The sequence below is a fragment of the Anabrus simplex genome, chromosome 1 (genome assembly GCF_040414725.1).
Source record: "Anabrus simplex isolate iqAnaSimp1 chromosome 1, ASM4041472v1, whole genome shotgun sequence".
NCBI lineage: Eukaryota > Metazoa > Arthropoda > Insecta > Orthoptera > Tettigoniidae > Anabrus > Anabrus simplex.
In genome coordinates this window covers 1,579,359,907-1,579,383,622 of record NC_090265.1, presented here as the reverse complement: position 1 = coordinate 1,579,383,622, position 23,716 = coordinate 1,579,359,907, and the positions used below count along the sequence as shown (strand labels likewise).

At 42.4% G+C, this 23,716-nt stretch overlaps 2 protein-coding genes across 2 annotated transcripts in view; both read left to right on the top strand.

The window, feature by feature from the left end:
- Positions 1–23,716, top strand: part of LOC136880955 (luciferin sulfotransferase) — a 331,501-nt gene that overhangs the window by 289,524 nt on the left and 18,261 nt on the right. The window lies entirely within an intron of this gene.
- The window catches only part of LOC136862627 (luciferin sulfotransferase), a 33,376-nt gene continuing 16,278 nt past the window's right edge, over positions 6,619–23,716 (top strand). The window contains exons 1-2 of the mRNA XM_067138895.2: positions 6,619–6,740; positions 10,816–11,018. Coding sequence (XP_066994996.2) covers positions 10,817–11,018 — 202 coding nt within the window. The 5' untranslated portion in view covers positions 6,619–6,740; position 10,816. The remainder of the gene's footprint in view (positions 6,741–10,815; positions 11,019–23,716) is intronic.

Below are 23,716 nucleotides of genomic sequence, written 5' to 3'. Positions count from 1 at the left end.
GACCTCACTCTAGATTTCAAATCTAATCGATACGAGCTGGAGGGGATGTTATTTAAACTTGGGGAACCACTTGACAGTTGTTTGAGGCTGGCAGACTTCGAGATACCAGGGCTGTGATCTTTGGAGTTTTAATGGATATTTCCGCTATTGAGCTTAATTTCACAGGTCCAACTACGCCAGATATGGATAACTAAATTATCATGTATCAGGAATGAATTACAGTCTGTACTTGTGATAAAATAAAAGTTCGTTGATTCTATAACATCCGTTACTAGGCGGAGGCCAGTATTTGATGGAGAATCACCTAGCCCAACGGTCTCGCTGGAAGGTTATTTAAACTACCATGGTGGGGATAGCGGGCTCATTCGAAATTTCTCCGAGCACTCAGTCGTAAGCTCTCATTTGTTATACGCGCATTCGCGGTGTGAATTAACCGTCATGGTGCGCGGACTTGCTAAATATTTTCTTTGTGCGTGTTAATTGAACTCAGCTGAACGCTGAGCACAAAAGTTATTATTATTATTATTATTATTATTATTATTATTATTATTATTATTATTATTATTATTATTATTATTATTATTATTGTGAAACTTTGTAAAAGATAAATCATGAGTTCTCTATTAAGTAATGAGATGTAGAGATAAGCCAAGTGTGGCGTGGGAGGTGATATGAGATTTTTCAGCAAGTACTTTGCTTTCGTGAGTCATTTAGCCTAGTGTCAAATCACACTGAGTGCACTCACAAATAAACTATATGGCTAACCAGTTGTACAAGCTCTCAATACGCGTTCGCAAATCGCGATCTGCCGTGTGCGTTACGTATGTGTACCTTTACTGCTGAGAAGGCGTAATATCGCCCGGGAATGTTCCCTTGATTTAATGACGTGCAACTCGAACTAAAATGTGTACGTAGACTGAAGCAAATCGCAGTCTGTCATTAAGGCCGACATCTAGTGTACGTGCAGCTGATATCCCCATGTTCAACATCATTCCAGACGACTCCAACCTCAAGACGGCGGCATCGATGGCAGCGCCAGGAGTCGAGATGAAGGCAGATTTCATGTTGATTATTGTTAAGATCCCTTGATTTATTATTTACTGTCAACTGATGATGATTCCAAGGGAATCGAAACTGGTTTTCACTTAATAAATATTATGTATTATACATTGGGTTGAATGGTGGAACATCCCTCAATTAATTCCAATTAAATTGAGTGGGTGAGACATGATATAAATATAGATGTTCAGTATCACTGTTAATTTTATTTAAATACTTTTTTTTTACTGTCCGCCTCTGTGGTGTAGTGGTTAGTGTGATTAGCTGCCACCCCCGGAGGTCCGGGTTCGATTCCCGGCTCTGCCACGAAATTTGAAAAGTGGTACGAGGGCTGGAACGGGTCCACTCAGCCTCGGGAGGTCAACCTCAGCCATCCTGGAAGGGGTTTTCCGTGGTTTCCCACTTCTCCTCCAGGCGAATGCCGGGATGGTACCTAACTTAAGGCCACGGTTGCTTCCTTCCCACTTCCTTGCCTATCCCTTCCAATCTTCCCATCCCTCCACAAGGCCCCTGTTCAGCATAGCAGGTAAGGCCGCCTGGCCGAGGTACTGGTCATTCTCCCCAGTTGTATCCCCGACCAAGAGTCTGAAGCTCTAGGACACTGCCCTTGAGGCGGTAGAGGTGGGATCCCTCGCAGAGTCCGAGGGAAAAGCCGAACCTGGAGGGTAAACAGATGATGATGATGATGATGATGATGATTTTTTTTTACTTTGTTGTTCTATCGGACTCGGTCTAATCGCAAAGTGGCTGCTCAGCTCTTCAATATCTATGCTATTAATACGTTCGCTGCTTTCAGGAGCCTTACTTAAACCTAGATCTTTAACCGATCACCACAGCTTAAATATGTCGTGGGTATGTAGTTGGAAGTGAGTGAAGCGAATTTTAGCATTACGAATCATTTGTGTTACTTGTGTCTTTTGTAAAACTCAAACATTTAGTGTTGAACTATCTTCACGGTAGATTTTATTGGCCTTATCCCTATGGGTCATCTGTTCACGAATGTATTGGTCTAGCCAACGAGCTTCTGGGCGAGTGATCCATGCTGTTTTCAATGGGGCGTGTCTATTCTACAGTGAAAACAAAATGTAACAAAAGTGATGAGCTTTATCATCAACATCATTCAGATGCTGAACAGCGTGCCATGGCGTCGAGAGAGCGCCTCAATGAACACATGTCTTTAAAATCTCAGAAAGTGACAGTTTTCGGTTTATATTTGCGGATTTTGAATGTATATAGGCCTACAACATATGCAGCATCATGATAGGAAATTCCAGAAAAACGAAGTTGTCCATGTGCTATGATCTTGTCGGGATTGTTTGTTACTATCAGATCAAGTATACTGTGGGAAGTATTGGTGTGATGATAAGTCTGTCCTATATATAACATCGTTATGAAGCAACATCTAAAAATGTTGGTCAGTTGCGTGGTTTCATCGGTGCATTTTATAATTGTGGCTTTAAAGTGGCAAAGTATCAAAATATGCTCATATCTGGGGGATATATTGTAACCGTTCATGACATCGGCAATTGATTGAAATGTAACAAATGTAAACATTAAGTTTGTATTTTCTTTTGTTGTAAATGAAGTGTATTCGTCACAATCTTTCATTCTATAGTCAGTTGTTGTGTAATGCAGATGTAATGTTCTCTAGCTTGATTTTAAGAATGTCTAATACTGTTTTTACGTTTTAATTTATATTTCAAAGCTTCACCAAAATTTGTCTTGCCGGGTTGAGTGGCTCAGACGGTTGAGAGGCTGGCCTTCTGACCCCAACTTGGCAGGTTCGATCCTGGCTCAATCCGGTGGTATTTGAAGGTACTCAAATACGTCAGCGTCGTGTCAATAGATTCAGTGATATTTTAAAGACTTCCTGCGGGACTAAATTCAGGCACCTCGGCATCTTCGAAAACCATAAGAGTAGTTAGTTGGACGTAAAAACAATAACATTATTATTAGAAGTTTGTTTCAGGTGTTTTAAATTTTGTGTAAAGTCTTAGAACTATTGTTGGCATATTTTAAACTGTTATGTCATCAATGTTTAGCATAGCCGTAGAATTGTTTGCTACCATCTCCGGTACATGCTGCCTAATTAGTTATATGAGAAATATCTCCAATGTTTTACGTTACAAGCGAGATGTCGGAATCCCGAAACGGTGACGTAAATTTATCACTTTAGTGACTGTTGCGTACAAACTTTTTATTTCGTACTATGGTGAATTTACATATTTTAAATTAAACATTTTATTTGTAAATAATTTATACACGTCGCAGCGCAAATCATCCATGTGTGATTCATCCTGTGATGTTTTGTTTTGGTTTTGTAATATGTATGTTTTTTCTATGATAGAGGATGGTGGTGGTGGTGATTATTGTTTTAAGAGGAAGTACAACTAGGCAACCATCCTCTATGATAGAGGAGGTGGTGATGATTCTTATTTTAAGAGGACCGGGTGAGTTGAGCGTAAGGTGAAGGGCGCGAAGCTGTGAGCTTGCATCCAGGAGATTGTGGGTTCGAACCCCACTGTCGGCAGCACTGAAGACGGTTTTCCGTGGTTTCCCATTTTCACACCAGGCAAATGCTGGGGCTGTACCTTTAGTAAGGCCACGACCGCTTCCGTCCCATTCCTAGGCCTTTCCGACCCCATCGTTGCCGTAAGAGTTATCCGTGTCGCTGCGACGTAAAAAAATGAAGAGGAAGTACAAGTGGGGAACCATACTCTATTTAATAAAGGGAAAGGGTCCAATGCTTATGAAATGAAAGTACCGGCCAAGGAAAGACAAGGGCCACGAAAGGCTTGAAAATGAAAAGCTCCCTAGGCCTCGTAACCTAATGCCGTCGGGGTTGGAAAAGAAGAAGAGTTGACCAAAAGAGGTCGGATATGATAGATGTAAGGGAAGAGCCGGGCACAAGTGAGTGGAAGCAATGCAAGGACTCAGCTAAGGGCCCCGTGGTTGTCCACTCACGCTTCCAATTTGAGAGCCCCAGGGGCCCCTTTTAGTCCTCTCTTACGAGAGGGAGGGCATACCGTGTGTGTTATTCTACCACCTCCACACTCAGCGGCATGATATGATAGATATGAGTGGTGTGTACATTGAGTTATGTGCAATAAAACATCAACTTTTTTTTGCTATTTGCTTTACGTCGCGCCGACACAGATAGGTCTTATGGCGACGATGGGATAGGAAAGGCCTAGGAATTGGAAGGAAGTGGCCGTGGCCCTTCTTTGTCCCATCGTCGCCGTAAGACCTATCTGTGTCGGTGCGACGTAAAGCAACTAGCAAAAAAAAAAAAAAAAAAAAAAAATAACGCACAGCCCCGGCATTTGCCTGGTGTGAAAATGGGAAACCACGGAAAACCATCTTCAGGGCTGCCGACAGTGGGGCTCGAACCCACTATCTCCCGATTACTGGATACTGGCCGCACTTAAGCGACTGCAGCTATCGAAACATCAACGTTAACGTTATTTGAAGGAGTGAACAGTCCACTGAGCTACCAGGGTCGTAAACATGGTCCTTCAGGCCTAGATGAAGGAAGATAATACGAATATTGTGATATACTGTGATATATAAGATATTTTTCTGTTGAAAATGGATTAACCGCGCATCAGCTGGGAATTCAGAGACGACATTTTTTAGTGTAAATGGGTACGAAACCACACAACTACAATCAGAAGGAAAAACAATTCAACAATATTAATTTTGGTGTTCGGCAATCCATGTTTACACGTAAGTGAAGTGGACTTGAACCAGTCAGAGACGATAAAAGTGCCTGTAAAGTGACTAGTGTATCGCAAAATAAGATTTTCCGTGATCTTTTGAGTATCAAAAGAAGTCATATTCCTCATAGTACGAAATAAACATTAGTTAAGACCCTAACAACCGTTATTTCCGGGTCTAAAACTTCCAACGCGCAGCCCAAGGGAAAATAAACAAACAGTGACTGCCGCACATCTCGCTGAACTGCTATGCTTCTGTCTCTGTTCGTACTAATTAATGTGTCTGTATGTTCACATTATCAGTATACACTAGGCTAAACTGCAAAGCGCTGAGAGCTTCGGCCAACCAGGATGGCTTATACACACTGGGAGTGTGATGACAATCTCAGCCGAATTCCTTGACTTTCTGACGGCAGAGCACTGGTCTTCTGAGCTCAAGTTGATGGATTTGATCCTGGCTAAGTCCAGTGGTATTTGAAGGAGATAGAAAACGGCAGCCTTGAATCTGTTCTGGCACGTAAGAGAACTCCTGTGGGACAACATTATGGGCATATCTAAACACTGTAAAAGTATTCTTCTTCTGATCTTTTCCCTGTTTCTTGTGGTCAGAGGATTTTGTCCAGTTTTCGGCTGGATGCTCTTCCTGTAACAAATCCTATATTGAGGGTGTGTGTTTATGTTGTGCTTCGTAGTGTTGTGTGTAGTGGAAGAATTTCGAATTGAGGCAACTCTAACACCCAGTCCCTGAGCTAGAGCAATTAACCATACGTAGTTGACATGTCCGACTCAGGCGAATACCGAACTTGGAACCATCTGAACGGTAAGCAAATACACGGCCAATTCCGTCGGACAAAAGCCATAGCAAATGTTTCGTTGGACAAATGCGCGCTCAAATCCATTGGGCAAAAGTCGTAAAAGTATTTAAAAGGACTTAAAAACAATGTCAATAAAAACTTGACTTTCCAACAACTACTCAGTTCATACCACGGCGCTGAGTGAATCCTGTTCAAATCTCTGTCCAAAATTAAAATACTTGGACAAAGATAGGATTGATCTAGAGTCCTCAAGGTAAAAGATAAATTCGCTACGAGGTTGGTGTCCATCTGGCTATGGTGTTCTTATTTCTTCTTATTCTTTTCTTCGTCCGTTTACCCTCCAAGATTGGTTTTTCCCTTGGACTCAGCGAGGAATTCCACCTCTACCGCCTCAAGGGCAGTGTCCTGGAGCTTCGTATCTGGGTCGAGGGATACAACTGGGGAGGATGACCAGTACCTCGCCCAGGTGTCCTTCACCTGCTATGCTGAACAGGAGCCTTGTGGGGGGATGAGAAGTTTGGAAGGGATAGACAAGAAACAGGGAAGGAAGCGGCCATGGCCTTAAGTTAGGTACCATCCCAGCATTTGCCTGGAGAAGTGGAAAAACCACGGAAAACCACTTCCAGGATGCCGAGGAGGGAAACGAACCCACCTCTACACAGTTGACCTCCCGAGGCTGATTGAACCCCGTTCCAGCCCTCGTACCACATTTCAAATTTCGTGGCAGAGCCGGGAATCAAACCGGGCCTCCTGGGACGGCAGCCAATCACACTAACCACTACACAACAGACGCGGACCTTAAATTATTTTCAAATGTCCCAAATGGGAAAATAAGCTTATATGTTACTTACTGAGAACAAAAGGTAAATAATCCGAAGCGAAGTACTTCATTATTAATTTTGAATTCTTCCGTAACAAATTTCCGCTTCATTTACGAAAGATGCACCGGCATGAATATAAACACTGGCAGATAACGAGAAATAATAAGACCACCTCTCGTAGGTATTTACCTGAGAGTTGTTTGTTACAACACCTGGCAAGGTCACACACAGATAAACCCCCAGTTAATGGATAATGAGACATTCTTAATAAAGTGAACAGTTTTGCACTTACTACATACAAGAGAAGAGTGCACTCTCGCCTGAGTGATGTAAGTAACTTACTTTCAACATTCATATAGATGCATTTTAGTAATTTTAATTTTCTTCAGTATTATTATTATTAGTGATTTCAATATGAAGGGTTACTCTCAGTTGTCGTCGACAAAACATCACGATCTTACAATTTTCGGCAATTATTCAATGTCCGGTTATCACTTTTCGGGCTGATATATTTATATAAAAATTGATTACGCTCTTTTATTTGTGGTCAACATGTCAAATGGGAAACTGCACTCAGTATTTCTAATCGATTTACATTTTCAAATTACGCGAACACATAAATATAAACATTGTGGTAGTGTCTCATTTTGCTGACCTGCTTACAGTAAATTCCACACTGGTAAAAAAGGCTGATCACTGCCATCTTCACGCTTCCTCTCCTTGCTTTTTGTGCCGGTCACCAAGATGTCTTCCTTTTAGGAACCATAAGTTCACGTAATCCACAGGTTTGACAATATTCTTAATGGAGGGCCAGCCAACTTGGTGAACATTGAAGATTTGCTGCTGTATTTAGATGCAATGATGCTTTTGTTGGAGTCGTGATCAAGTACATTTGTGGGACGTCTCTTTCTTATTCACTTGTCGAAATTTGGATGCTGCTCATAGGTTAATAAGGTGCAGGAGAGACATTGGGCATTTCTTCTCAGCAAGATATTCACGGAAACCTATTAAGATTTGTCTTTCATGGAGCTTAAACGTTTACACTTCTTATGTCTGATTCTCCATGAGTTATATCAGAATTTTCCCCCCAAGTGGTAGTGTCCAAAACTGTAGCCAATTCTGGGATTTCATTATCTTCTGATGTTAAAATACCGTTCTTCATACGCCTGCCCAGGCACTCATAGAACATTACAGCATCAATTTGATTCCCTTCATTTCTTGCTTCTGTCTCCAGTTCACGCCTTTAAACATTAACAATGCTTCTGATTCCAAGGCTTCAGTGTAGTATTGACCATGTTTTATCTTTGTTTCATAAACAATTTTAATTTGCTGACATATCTTCTTATGAGACGAATAAATTATGTCACGAGCTTGCAAGTCAACACTAAGTTCTGCCAACTCGGCCCTATGCAAGTTTTAATATAAAGTCGACATTGGTTATGCGTTAAGAGTCCTCCATACATGGTTTTCTCTGTTTTGTTTATTTTGAAATCACCTTTGGCACTTTTAAAATGTGCCACTAAAACTTCAAAACTTGTCCACGCAGCTGAGACTTCTCTAAAGGTAGAAGCAACCAATCTTTTACCTAGAATCCTTCCAGTTTTTAGGAGTACGGTTTCAAGTTCCTCTGCATGAGCTTTCAATTGTGTCGCATTTTTAGGTGACTGGTGGTAAACTGCTGCAGTTTATCCAGAAAATATTTGAAGTGGTTTACATGTGAGTGGAAATCTTGACTCACAACATCACCTACAGGAAGCTATAGCCTGTGATTGGCACAATGCCAGAACAAAACATCAGGAAACTGTTGCGTTATTAAAGTAATTACTCCCTTCTTCCTTCCCATCACTACTGCAGCTCCATTAGTTGAGACTGTAACAAGATTCTGTTTCGGAAACTCATCACTGAACACCAAGGCTCCCAAATAAGTCATCAATACACTAAATAAACCTTCAGCAGTGACATCTCTCAATTCGACAATTCCCCAAAATATGTTGGTTGGCTAAACCATAACTGGAAATGTTGTCCTCGGTTACACTATCAGTGATGGCAGCTGACTGAGTGTGGTATGTTTATCTATAAGGACGACTGAAAAATTTTACTATTTCCATACACTATCTTATTTCTCATTTCTGTTGCGATATGAGAAACAGTATTTATTATTTATTTAGCGTATGATGCTTCATTTGACAATCGTTTAAAATGTTTTTACATATAAGCGTTATTAGAAAAATATGAATATAAAATGCATGGATACAGATAGACAGACTAACTAGGAGGTAAACACACACACACACACACACACACACAACTGCAGGTTCTGAAATTTCATCACAAGCTGATCTCAAGTCCTTCCAGCCAAGTGAGTGCCGTAGGAGTTACTTGATGTAGCTCCTCCATAGGTCCAGTGAATGCTCGGAGAGGGCATTCTTTCACGATGTGGCTGATGGTTCGCAATTCAGCACCACAGTTGCAGGAAGGAGACTCCAACCACCCCCATTGGTGTAGTGCAGAAGCAGTTCTTCCAACACCGCAGCGTATCCTATTTAATCCAGTCCAGATGGTGCGTGGGAGGTTGAACCCAGGAGGTTTTGCTGTTGGGTCATCAATGTTGATTAGACCATGTGGGTCTAATCTGGCCCATTCTTGCTTCCATGCTTCGTCAGGTCTAAAAGGTATATCAGTTCCCTGGCCGTCTTCCAGGCAGGTTTCCGCGATTTCAATCTCGCAACGACGTTTTCTTCTGCATCCTGGTGGATGGGAAGTGAGCTTAGTCCATAATCTGACAAGAGCATGCGTCAGATGAATTGCATGCGTTATGTGAAGGAAGAATGTGGCCCATATTAACGCCATTCAACTCCTGCACGCCAATTTCAGTTTCGAAATCGTGGAAGAGGTGATTGTCCATCATTACTTTATATGCTGTTCGAAATACACTGGCAGTTATTTCTTTTTCTTTCTTGAAAGCCTTAGTGCATGCAGTAGGGGCTGCCTGGCCAAGGCGGTAAAGGCGTGGGTTCGAATCCCCGTCAGGAAGTCGTAAAATTTAAGAAACGAGATTTCCATTTTCGGAGGTGCACATGGCCCTGAGGTTCACTCAGCCTACACCAAAAATGAGTACCAGGTTAATTCCTGGGGGCGAAGGCGGCCGGGCGTAGAGCTAACCACTCAACCCCATCAAGTGCTGAGGTTACGGATAGTGGAAGCCTTTACCGTCCACCCTTCCAAGGGCCTTCATGACCTGTACAGAGATGACTTTGCTTTGCTTTTTTAGCGCATGCAGTTTCCAAAGATTTCAGTTTTGCTGTTTTTAGTATTTTAACTGCAGCCTGATGAGCTGAACTCTCTTTACGTTTAAATATTTTCTTGCGGAGAGAAGGGACATTTATTTTCACTTCCACCAGTTGCACAAGTAGAAACTGAAACCTATTGGCCCATTGCTGTGAAATATTCAACCCTCGTGATGTGCTTTCAGTTCGCAATCACCAACTTCTTTACAAATTTTGCAGCCAATTTTATTTTTTACCACCAACCATTCATACTTACTGCAACATTACAGATTTTTCTCCAAATCCCAGCATTCGGGAACGTCTTCCGCCCCACTGTTATACGTGGATGAAAGCTCTATGTTATGATCTTTTGCATCACCATACGACATTTTTGGCGCTTCGCCATCATTAGCTGAATGATCAGCGTAGTGCTTTCCGTTTCAGAGCGACCGGGGTTCGATCCCCGGCCTGGTCGGATAATTTAACCTTAAGTTATTAATTCCGTTGGCTCGAGGACTGTGTATTTGTACTGTCCCCGATATCCCTGCAAATGACACACCATGCACAACACTTTCGTCCACTACACTATCATGCTGTTTCCTGTGATAGATGCCATCCACCCTTGTCGGATGAGCTGCCTTACTCGGACTGCATCAGGCTAGAAATAGACACACGAAATTGTATTATTATAGTATAATATTTCGGGTAAACAAACAACAAACAATACAATCCTGATGGGGTTTGTACTACCAAGCGACCTCTGCTCATCCCGAAGGCCTGCAGATTACGAGGTGACACATTGTTAGCGCGACGAATCATCTCAGCCACCATTATTGGTTTTCCAGAACGGGATCACTATCTCACCGTCAGATAGCTCCTCAAAACTGTAATCACGTTGATTGGAAGGATCGCTAACCAGCCCTCAGAACCCGGTAAAATTTCCTAATCTGGCCGGGAGTCGAACCAGGGCCTCCGGTTGCAAGTCAAGTATGCTACCCCTAGACTTCGGGGCCGATACGATATTTAAAACTGAGAGTAATTCTAGAAAAAGGCCATTTTGACTTCGGATGAATTTTATTTTCAATGTCATAAGCTTTAAGGTTTTTGTTCTTTTATATTTGTGTAACCATTGTTACAGAATGTCCCTGCAATTCGAGGACGTCAAGAGCTCACTAGGGGAACAGTTTCGGACCTCAAACCGGCGATTCTACAGCAAGGGAAGTGTTCGAGTATCACCATCAGATTGCATCCTACCTGTAAGGTACAAGCAGTTCGCGGACCGGATCAAGAACTTTGAGGTGCGAGAGGATGATGTTTGGATCATCACCTACCCAAAATGCGGTTAGTATTTGGAATTAACTGGAATTAAATATCACTAGTTCTGAATCGATGGTCACGGATGCAAAAAATACGTTCAATTTTCAGAATAACAGTATCGTATTGGTCAAGTAGTTCAAAGAATACCATTTAGCATATTCTCAAATGAAATTCGACTTTACCATTAGATAATAATAATTTCCTTTTAAGACAGACCCTCCGATGAGGGTGGGCGGCATCTGCCATGTATAGGTAACTGCGTGTTTATTGTGGTGGAGGATAGTGTTATGTGTGGTGTGTTAGTTGCAGGGATGTTGCGGACAGCACAAACACCCAGCCCCCGAGCCACTGGAACTAACCAATGGAGGTTAAAATCCCCGACCCGGCCGGGAATTGAACCCGGGACCCTCGGAACCGAAGGTCAGAAAGCTGACCATTCAGCCAACGAGTCGGACACCATTAGATGATAAATATCAAACGCGACTAGACATAAAAGAAGTGATTTTTGTTTGTTAGTGATTTAACGTCGCACTAGAAATGATTGTTGGTGAGGAGGGAACGTTTTGACTAAATTTGAATTACACACTCAGTACTGGAGAGACGCGAGTAGGGTAACAAGAACAGAACAAAGCTAAACTCTGCAGTCTTGAAGATTCACCAGAAATGACAAACTAGGCTAACTTGAGAAGGACTGTTAAAAACTATTTCAAAGTAGAGGTGTAGAGAGTGGCTGAGCGGTTTGGGTCACGTAGCTGTCAGCTTGCATTCTGGAGAAAGTGGGTTCGAATCCCACTCTCGGCAGCCCTGACGCTTTTTCCGTGGTTTCTTATTTTCACCCCAGGCAAATGCTGGGGCTGTAACTTAATTAGGCCACGGCCGCGTCCTTCCAACTCCTAGACCTTTCCTATCCCATAGTCGCCGTAAGACCTGTCTGTGTCGGTGCGACGTCAAGCCACTAACAAAAAACAAAAAAAAAAAGCAATAATTAAAGTACATCCCTAGGAATTGTCTGGTGCGGAAATGGGACACGATGATCTTCTAAAATGGTTATCTCTTGTGCAACCGTGACCATGGATTCGAAACTTGTTGACGTTTCGTGAAGTTGTATGTGCTGCTTTGCTGTGTCAGAGGATGAATACTAAAGACATCGACAATGAACAGGTTTCAGCTCGTTTATCTGTGGATTTACCGCAGAATATTCAATACGTCCTCGCCGCCTCTGTGGTGTAGTGGTTAGCGTGATTAGCTGCCACCCCCGGAGGTCCGGGTTCGATTCCCGGCTCTGCCACGAAATTTGCAAAGTGGTACGAGGGCTGGAACGGGGTCCACTCAGCCTCGGGAGGTCAACTGAGTAGAGGCGGGTTCGATTCCCACCTCAGCCATCCTCGAAGTGGTTTTCCGTGGTTTCCCACTTCACCTCCAGGCAAATGCCGGGATGGTACCTATCTTAAGGCCACGGCCGCTTCCTTTCCTCATCCTTGCCTATCCCTTCCAATCTTCCCATCCCCCTACTAGGCCCCTGTTCACTATAGCAGGTGAGGCCGCCTGGGCGAGGTACTGGTCATACTCCCCAGTTGTATCCCCCGACCAAGAGTCTGAAGCTCCAGGACACTGCCCTTGAGGCGGTAGAGGTGGGATCCCTCGCTCAGTCCGAGGGAAAAGCCGAACCTGGAGGGTAAACAGATGATGATGATGATGATGATGATATTCAATACGTCACCAATGGGAAAATGCTGGGAAATCATATAAAGTCATAGCCCTCGCAAACCCTAGAAACCTGGGAAAGAAGCCCCAATCCGATACAAGAGATCATGGGAAGGAAACGCGTGCTTGGGTCGAGAAGATTTTCACGGACACAGAACTGCCGACAGTGACTCGACATGTACGATACGGGTGCTCTGATATGGAATCAAAGTACTCCAGGACGCTCACTAATCCTACGTATATTTTATATATCACACATTATAGTTTCAGGAATTTTGGACCTGTATGAAATTAGACAAATTAAGGGAAAATTTTCGTTTATTTTTCGGAAGTTTGCTTGGATAGATCCTTTAGATCTTTTGTCCAGTCTCTGCTATGAATAGCAGAAGTATCGCTTGACTGGTCGATTGTGTGTAACTTTCAATGGGCTTGGCAAATTGATACGTATAGTAACACTTTATAGTTCATTGAGAAAATTAACGGAAACTTTCTTCACTCCTCACCCCTCTAGAACGTCTTTTCAGTGAAGCTGACGGTGAAACTGTTTGAGAAACAACAGGTTTATAGAATGAGGCTAAACGTATGTACATTCTACCATTTCATGCGATAAGTTACTATCCAAGTTGATAGTTATGTATTTCGGGAGGATTTTTACGGCACGGATTTCTGTTCCTGTTCTTTGATGTTCAAGTTGCCTTTTGAAGTTACTATGTTTGTACAGCGCATGCTCCCGGAATAGCTGCATACATCTTCATTATGGACTGTACAACTTCGCAGCCACTTTGAATAAAGTAAGTACTCCATAATCCTCTGCTCTGTGGCTTGGTTATTCCACTGAAGCTCAACTTGTAGGATTCCAGCAAAATATAGCAGACATTCTGGATTCAGGAGGTCATTTGGACTGTATCGCGATTGACCTGTCTAAGGCATTTGATAAGGTGGATCATGGGAGACTACTGGGAAAAAAAATGTGCTATTGGACTTGACAAAAGAGTGACTGAATGGTTGGCTATGTTACTAGAAAATAGAACTCAGAGAATTAGAGTAGGCGAAACATTATCTGTCCCTGTAATAATTAAGAGGGGAATTCATCAAGGCAGTGTTATTGGACATTTACGTTTTCTTATATATATATCAATATGTGTAAAGAAGTGGAATCAGAAATAAGGCTTTTTGCAGATGATGTTATTCTGTACAGAGTAATAAATAAGTTAAAAGATTGTGAGCAACTGCAAAATGACCTCGATAATGTTGTGAGATGGACAGTAGGCAATGGTATGATGATAAACGGGTTTAAAAGTCAGGTTATGAGTTTCACAAATAGGAAAAGTCCTCTAAGCTTTAATTACTGCGTTCATGGGGTGAAAGTTCCTTTCGGGGATCATTGTAAGTACCTAGGTCTTAATATAAGGAATTATCTTAATTGGGGTAATCACATAAGTATGATTGTAAATAAAGGGTACAGGTCCCTGCACATGGTTGTGAGGGTATCTAGGGGTTGTAGTAAGGATGTAAAGGAGAGGTCATATAAGTCTCTGGTAAGACCACAACTGGACTATGGTTCCAGTGTATGGGACCCTCACCAGGATTACTTGATTCAAGAACTGGAAAAAATCCAAAGAAAAGCAGCTCGATTTGTTTTGGATGATTTCCGACAAAAAAAAGTAGCGTTACAAAAATGTTGCAGAGTTTGGGCTGGGAAGACTTGGGAGGAAGGAGACGAGCTGCTCGACTAAGTGGTATGTTCCGAGCTCTCAGTGGAGAGATGGCGTGGAATGACATCAGGAGACGAATGAGTTTGAGTGGTGTCTTTAAAAGTAGGGAGGAGCACAATATGAAGATAAAGTTGGAATTCAAGAGGAAAAATTAGGGCAAATATTCATTTATAAGAAGGGGAGTTAGGGATTGGGATAACTTACCAAGGGAGATGTTCAGTAAATTTCCAATTTCATTGCAATTATTTAAGAAAACGCTAGAAAAACAGCAGATAGGTAATCTGCCACCTGGGCGACTGCCCGAAGTGCAGTCAGTGATTGATTGATTGATTTATTGATTGATTGACTGATCTAGCCCTACACCTATTATCTTTAAATAAATAGTGAATTTTCTTGTTTTCTCTCCATGGCCGAGTTTATCAGGGTCCTAAGTAACCCATCCTTCTCCATTAGCTTCACATGACTATACCACTGATGCCGGTTCATACGCATAGTTTCATATATCGAGGTTGTCTCTACATTAGCCTTTATATCCTCATCAAGAGTGTTCTCCGCTACTAAAAGTAATAACAATGAACGAGTTAAGTAACTTACAGTTTTTGAGTGTAGTGCGCCTTCTATGTATCTATAGATTTAAGAAACTGCCTATTCCTCTCATAACATTCTTCATTTAGGCTACTTGACGTATACTGAAAGTGTGGTTCTGACAGCATTTCTGTCGTCTGAAGCCACACTTGTTTTCATTCTGTTTACTTTCCAAAATGTCTGTGAACACCTTTCCTCCTGCAGTAATTTAAGAAATGTCTTGATTTTTTTTGAATCCTTAGTGCTCCCTAATTCTTACATAGATTCATTAATTGATTCCGTCAAACCAGAATGTACCTTTTTTAATTTTTATGCTAATTATATTACACTATAGTAAACCATCTCATCTCATCTATTCCTGCTGCATTATGACATTGTAGTTTATTCATCATCCTCCACTTCTTCCAGGGTAATTTAATCACCATCTTTATTTCTCGTCCACATGAACTTGAGTGTTCGCATCTTTAACAGAACAATTTCCTTCTTGACTAAAAAGATTCCGTCCAGTACCTCCCCTAGAGGTCACATGATAAATGTTCCAACAAGAAAAGTAAATCAGTTTTGAAGACTATTAAACTACTATAAATTCACAATTTAAGTTATTCAAGAGTCTACAATTTACAAATGACTAATAGAATTCAGAATCATACACTCAATGTAACTTCTTGGATCTATATTTATCTTGTCTACCTGTGCAGATTCACGCAAATGGCGTGTGAATGAAAGCTTTTCTAACTTTCTGACCATCCTTCGGAAGTGATAATATGTACCGGATTCATTTCTAGCTGCTACTACTAATAGGTTTTCATTCCTAGGCGGGCCTCCTATAGACAGTGACACCGTCTCTCAGGCCAAGGGATTTGTTTCGGTGAAGGAGATGTGTGGAGAAGGTTGACGGCCTTGGCGTATACTAGGAACCGACCAAGCATTCACCTTAGTTTAGGAGAATGGAAAATCACGGAAATCAGTTCTCAGGACAGCCCCTCACCGTCTCCCTAATGCAGAGGCGTAGGGCCACGGTAGAGCCGTGGCCACCCCTCCTCCGCTCGGTTGATCAGTCGGAGTGCAAAGCCGTCGGACCAGCGGACCTTATTTCTAGCACCTCATTTAACTCGGAGCGAAAACAACGCATGATTACTAGAAAGAACGAAATAGTACCCAAGTTATCCGTATCAACCTTCAATTTTAAAGTTAATATGAACTGATCGCTCATTCACTTAATTCATTCGACTGCATGAAAACTAAGGTATGAAGTATTACACCTCGATTTTCGAGATAAATTACTCTGTAATGCCATCCAATACCGACTGGATTAGCAACGTTCTCTAGCGTCATAATCTAGTCTAATCATAGTCTAATGAATTCTATTAAAATATACAGAATGTTATGTATATGGAAGAATTAAGAATACCTTCTTTCCAGTTCCGATTCTTACATTCTATGCTGATAGTTAGCTATACATTCCGATAAATATTTAACTTCATCGATGACTGAATGACTCATGGCTGGTTCTCATACGGCTGATCAATCGAAAGGAGCATTAACGTAAGATACAGGCTTGAGCTAAATGTCATGTATATTAATTGAGATAAATGAATAAAACTAGTTGAATGGATTTTCGTTTCATAATTCCATTTATTCTTGAAATATGAGATAAATGTCGGCCAGAAGTTCGTGAAATACACTGACTGACAGAGCAAATGCAACACCAAGAAGGAGTGGTCAGAACTTTATGCCAATTGCAGGGTAGACTGACGTCACTGAGGTATGCTCATGATGTGAAATGCGCCGCTGTGCTGCGCACGTAGCGAACGATAAATGGGACACGGCGTTGGCGAATGGCCCACTTCGTACCGTGATTTCTCAGCCGACAGTCATTGTAGAACGTGTTGTCGTGTGCCACAGGACACGTGTATAGCTAAGAATGCCAGGCCGCCGTCAACGGAGGCATTTCCAGCAGACAGACGACTTTACGAGGGGTATGGTGATCGGGCTGAGAAGGGCAGGTTGGTCGCTTCGTCAAATCGCAGCCGATACCCATAGGGATGTGTCCACGGTGCAGCGCCTGTGGCGAAGATGGTTGGCGCAGGGACATGTGGCACGTGCGAGGGGTCCAGGCGCAGCCCGAGTGACGTCAGCACGCGAGGATCGGCGCATCCGCCGCCAAGCGGTGGCAGCCCCGCACGCCACGTCAACCGCCATTCTTCAGCATGTGCAAGACACCCTGGCTGTTCCAATATCGACCAGAACAATTTCCCGTCGATTGGTTGAAGGAGGCCTGCACTCCCGGCGTCCGCTCAGAAGACTACCATTGACTCCACAGCATAGACGTGCACGCCTGGGATGGTGCCGGGCTAGACCGACTTGGATGAGGGAATGGCGGAACGTCGTGTTCTCCGATGAGTCACGCTTCTGTTCTGTCAGTGATAGTCACCGCAGACGAGTGTGGCGTCGGCGTGGAGAAAGGTCAAATCCGGCCGTAACTGTGGAGCGCCCTACCGCTAGACAACGCGGCATCATGGTTTGGGGCGCTATTGCGTATGATTCCACGTCACCTCTAGTGCGTATTCAAGGCACGTTAAATGCCCACCGCTACGTGCAGCATGTGCTGCGGCCGGTGGCACTCCCGTACCTTCAGGGGCTGCCCAATGCTCTGTTTCAGCAGGATAATGCCCGCCCACACACTGCTCGCATCTCCCAACAGGCTCTACGAGGTGTACAGATGCTTCCGTGGCCAGCGTACTCTCCGGATCTCTCACCAATCGAACACGTGTGGGATCTCATTGGACGCCGTTTGCAAACTCTGCCCCAGCCTCGTACGGACGACCAACTGTGGCAAATGGTTGACAGAGAATGGAGAACCATCCCTCAGGACACCATCCGCACTCTTATTGACTCTGTACCTCGACGTGTTTCTGCGTGCATCGGCGCTCGCGGTGGTCCTACATCCTACTGAGTCGATGCCGTGCGCATTGTGTAACCTGCATATCGGTTTGAAATAAACATCAATTATTCGTCCGTGCCGTCTCTGTTTTTTCCCCAACTTTCATCCCTTTCGAACCACTCCTTCTTGGTGTTGCATTTGCTCTGTCAGTCCGTGTATAACATACCGCGTGAGCGTTCATCTGTATGGGTCCGCCATACTGACATTAGCTATAACTTACATGCTATGACAAACGAGGGTTGCCGATAAGCCTGACAGCAAAATTACCAGCCAATGTTAAAATAATTACTCGAGTTTTATCTAATAGGCCATCGTTTAAAACAAATGACTAGAATTAACTACATATTTCAAAACGGGTATCAATCCAAACACCAATAACAGTGAATAGACGAAACTACTACAAACAACGATTTAAAAATAATTCTACATCATAAAATGCGAAATTTCAATATGCATCGTTATATTCACTCACCCAAACCTCATTCCTTCCATATCCACGGTTGCTATCGGTTCAATGTTAATTCAACAGTAATTTTCTTAAATTCCCTCCTGCAGCCCTCAACAACCCTACAATGTTAGTTTTTATTTCTTTCACTTGTTATGCTTCTAATGAACCTCTTATCCATTTGAACATTGTTAAAGGAGTCCGCGACAATAACCACAACAATCACAAAACAAATCAGCACTTCACACGATAGAGGCACTGTCGAACAGATTTATGACCTAGCATTGTTGATCAAGTGAATGTGTATTTGTAAGTTGCACTCATGCTAATACAACAAACTCCTGCTTGTGTGATAAAGACATCGTATACAGCCGCATTCCGGAGAAAACAGCTGCCGCATTATTACGCTTCAAACTATTTGCATGTCTTTAAATCATTTTCCATTATAATAACATTTTTGTACAACTCCGACTGCCCCAAAATACCCGTTATTCACACTACACTTCAAAATACCCGGATATCATAAAATACTGAATACGAAGAGCAGCTCAAATCACAAAAAAATATCTCTCTGGTTATTGTTTTTATGTGCCGAGGTTGTCAATACTTCATCGGGTTCCTCCTCTAATGTAATCGGCCTAACACATGCCTGTAACTCAGTTCTCTAGCCAAGCAGTACCCGGGGGAGTGTATAGAAATTTAACCTACCAGCGCTCTGGATTCTAATACAGTCTAGAACTTTCCCCTGAGTACCTTAGGAGAGCGCTTAAAGGCCATCTTGTCTGATTTGCTCCGGTGATTGAGAGTGCGACTTGACGGAGGTTAGAGGGACCAGGAGGCACGAGGAAGGAGACAGGAGGCAGGGAGCGGCCGGCTTGAAGAAGATTCAACGCTGACAGGTAATGGCAAAATTTACTTAAATATGTGACTGAAGATTTCAGCGATTTTCTTAACAATATAAAATGTAATAATTTCATTACGCTGAAATGTAGGACCTTCTGCGCAGTCTTCGAACACAATTAATATACATTACTGGGATAAAATTTAATGTAAAAGAGCACGAGTAGCGACCATCGGAACTCTCCCCTTCTACACTCATGATCATATAAAACCAGTACACTTTGAAAGACTAGAGATATGATGTTCAGATTCGCAGGACATGTGCATTAGTATGTTGTGAAGAAATTATTAGTATTTGAAACACGTCGACCCTCAGATTCAAGGTCCTCATCGATATCTCGGCGCACCACCACCGACTGGTAAAAAGTGCCTGCGGATCCCCTTTTCGCTATATGTCGAAGGTAATGGATCAGTGTGACTAGAGCAGACATTCAGGATGACTTGCAGACGTATGCGAGAACCGTACAGTCAAATGAGTGAGTTTGAAAGAGGGCGCATTATTGCCATGAGAGAACGTGATGCAGCCATCCGGGAAATTACTGCTCGTGTGGGCCGACATGTGTCGTCAATGCAACGCGTATATAGAGTATGGTTCACAGAAGGTCATAGAACACGACGAGATGGGTGTGGTCGCACCACCCAGATGACCATCCCCCCCCCCCCAGCCGGAGAAGCTCGACACCTCATTCGAATGGCATTACAGGACAAATCTGCGTCCTCTTCAGCTCTGGCGCAACAGTGGAACAGTGTAACAGTGTCACACATCATACACTATCTGGAGTGACAGTCCGTCACCGTTTATTACTGTGTGGGTTACCGGCACGTCGTCCATTTCTCCGCCTACCTTTGACTAATGTGCATAAACAAACTAGACTGCAATGGTATATGGAACGACGTCACTGGGGACAGGAATGGCAGCAGATAGTGTTTTCGGACGAGCCTAGTTTCTGTTTGTTTGGAAATTATAGCCGCAATGTGGTTCGCCTTAGACAGGGAGTGAAGCAACACACTGACTGCATTCGCACATGGTATTAAGCGCCAACTCAAGCCCTTATGGTGTGGGGTGCTATTGGGTACAACCACAACTTCTTGTTGTTCCCGAATGTTCTTTTACGGAGTGCTGGTGTTTTGCCTCTTTTCCTTTTGTTAATGGCCTACATTAGCTCTAAACGTTTTCCTCTGCTATCTTAAGGCTACGGTGGATGGACAATATGCCTTTGTATATTCTTCATGGTTTTGCGGGTAATCTTGTCTTCGTTAACGTTCCTTTGGGCAACAGTATTTAACCTGTTTGTTGAATTGTGTAATTGATAAGCCCACCATGGGGCAAACTGTGTATTAACACTACGAAGTGAAGTCACCCAATTAGTTAATTGTGTAAGTGAGAATGTGACAAGCGCCTTATCGCTTTATTGAGGCTAGCCTCTATGTTTTTGGAGCTCTAACTCTATAATGTGTACCTGTCAGGAGCAATTATGCTCTTTTATAATGTTGTACCTGTCAGGAGCAATTATGCTCTTTCATAATGTTGCACCTGCTCGAAGCAATTATGCTCTTTCATAATGTTGTACCTGTCAGGAGCAATTATGCTCTTTCATAATGTTGTACCTGTCAGGAGCAATTATGCTCCTTCATAATGTTGTACCTGTCAGGAGCAATTATGCTCCTTCATAATGTTGTACCTGTCAGGAGCAATTATGCTCTTTCATAATGTTGCACCTGCTCGAAGCAATTATGATCCTTCATAATGTTGTACCTGTCAGGAGCAATTATGCTCTTTCATAATGTTGCACCTGCTCGAAGCAATTATGCTCCTTCATAATGTTGTACCTGTCAGGAACAATTATGCTCCTTCATAATGTTGTACCTGCTCGAAGCAATTATGCTCCTTCATAATGTTGCACCTGCTCGAAGCAATTATGCTCCTTCATAATGTTGTACCTGTCAGGAACAATTATGCTCCTTCATAATGTTGCACCTGCTCGAAGCAATTATGCTCCTTCATAATGTTGCACCTGCTCGAAGCAATTATGCTCCTTCATAATGTTGTACCTGTCAGGAACAATTATGCTCCTTCATAATGTTGCACCTGCTCGAAGCAATTATGCTCTTTCATAATGTTGTACCTGTCAGGAGCAATTATGCTCTTTCATAATGTTGTACCTGTCAGGAGCAATTATGCTCCTTCTTAATGTTGTACCTGTCAGGAGCAATTATGCTCTTTCATAATGTTTTACCTGTTCGGAGCAATTATGCTCTTTCATAATGTTGTACCTGTCAGGAGCAATTATGCTCCTTCATAATGTTGTACCTGTTCGGAGCAATTATGCTCTTTCATAATGTTGTACCTGACAGGAGCAATTATGCTCTTTCATAATGTTGTACCTGTTCGGAGCAATTATGCTCTTTCATAATGTTGTACCTGACAGGAGCAATTATGCTCTTTCATAATGTTGCACCTGCTCGAAGCAATTATGCTCCTTCATAATGTTGTACCTGACAGGAGCAATTATGCTCTTTCATAATGTTGTACCTGTTCGGAGCAATTATGCTCTTTCATAATGTTGTACCTGTCAGGAGCAATTATGCTCTTTCATAATGTTGTACCTGACAGGAGCAATTATGCTCTTTCATAATGTTGCACCTGCTCGAAGCAATTATGCTCCTTCATAATGTTGTACCTGACAGGAGCAATTATGCTCTTTCATAATGTTGCACCTGCTCGAAGCAATTATGCTCCTTCATAATGTTGTACCTGACAGGAGCAATTATGCTCTTTCATAATGTTGTACCTGTTCGGAGCAATTATGCTCTTTCATAATGTTGTACCTGACAGGAGCAATTATGCTCTTTCATAATGTTGTACCTGACAGGAGCAATTATGCTCTTTCATAATGTTGTACCTGTCAGGAGCAATTATGCTCCTTCATAATGTTGTACCTGTTCGGAGCAATTATGCTCTTTCATAATGTTGTACCTGCTCGAAGCAATTATGCTCCTTCATAATGTTGTACCTGACAGGAGCAATTATGCTCCTTCATAATGTTGTACCTGACAGGAGCAATTATGCTCTTTCATAATGTTGTACCTGTCAGGAGCAATTATGCTCTTTCATAATGTTGTACCTGTCAGGAGCAATTATGCTCTTTCATAATGTTGTACCTGTCAGGAGCAATTATGCTCTTTCATAATGTTGTACCTGTCAGGAGCAATTATGCTCTTTCATAATGTTGTACCTGTCAGGAGCAATTATGCTCTTTCATAATGTTGTACCTGTCAGGAGCAATTATGCTCCTTCATAATGTTGCACCTGCTCGAAGCAATTATGCTCCTTCATAATGTTGTACCTGACAGGAGCAATTATGCTCTTTCATAATGTTGTACCTGTCAGGAGCAATTATGCTCTTTCATAATGTTGTACCTGTCAGGAGCAATTATGCTCTTTCATAATGTTTTACCTGTTCGGAGCAATTATGCTCTTTCATAATGTTGTACCTGTTCGGAGCAATTATGCTCTTTCATAATGTTGTACCTGTTCGGAGCAATTATGCTCTTTCATAATGTTGTACCTGTTCGGAGCAATTATGCTCTTTCATAATGTTTTACCTGTTAGGAGCAATTATGCTCTTTCATAATGTTGTACCTGTTCGGAGCAATTATGCTCTTTCATAATGTTGTACCTGTTCGGAGCAATTATGCTCTTTCATAATGTTGTACCTGTTAGGAGCAATTATGCTCTTTCATAATGTTGTACCTGTTCCGAGCAATTATGTTCTTTCATATGTAGTTTAACGCCTGGGAGTCTCTCCCAATTAATCTTGTACCTTATTGAGGACTTTTAAGTCCAATATATTGTTGGATCTGACGAACACGTTGTTGAATGTGAGTATTCTCAAGTAATTTTTCAAGTATTTCCTGTTAAATCATTAGATTACTCTATTTGGGTTTTAATAGAGGAAAGAAAGAAATTCGGAGATCAGAAGAATGCACATGCCTGCTGAGGCACGGGGTGAAGGGGTTTTCACCGGCAGAGCCAGTGACGCAGTGGTTACCATAGCAACTCCGCTACTACCCAGGCGACTTTATATTGTCCTCTACTGGCAGCTCTTCGATCTTGTCAGTTGTAATCCAGCTGTGTCTGCGTTCATTGCTGTTGTGTTGTTCTGCGTTCGTTCGTGTTCCTTTCTCAGTTGTTTGCCTTTTATTTCTTGTTACTGATGTTGCTCTTAATTTCTCTTGTTATTACTGTGCGTAACTGTTTTGTAAAGACAGCGTAATGTCTGTCGTACGCAAGAAGGGAAAGACAATTCACAGTGAAGCTAGAGAAGTGATCAGGAATATTACAAACCAATGTGATGAGGAAACTAGACAAGGAAAATTCAAGTACTTAGTAACTGAGAGTAACTTGCGGGCTGCTAATTACAGTGGT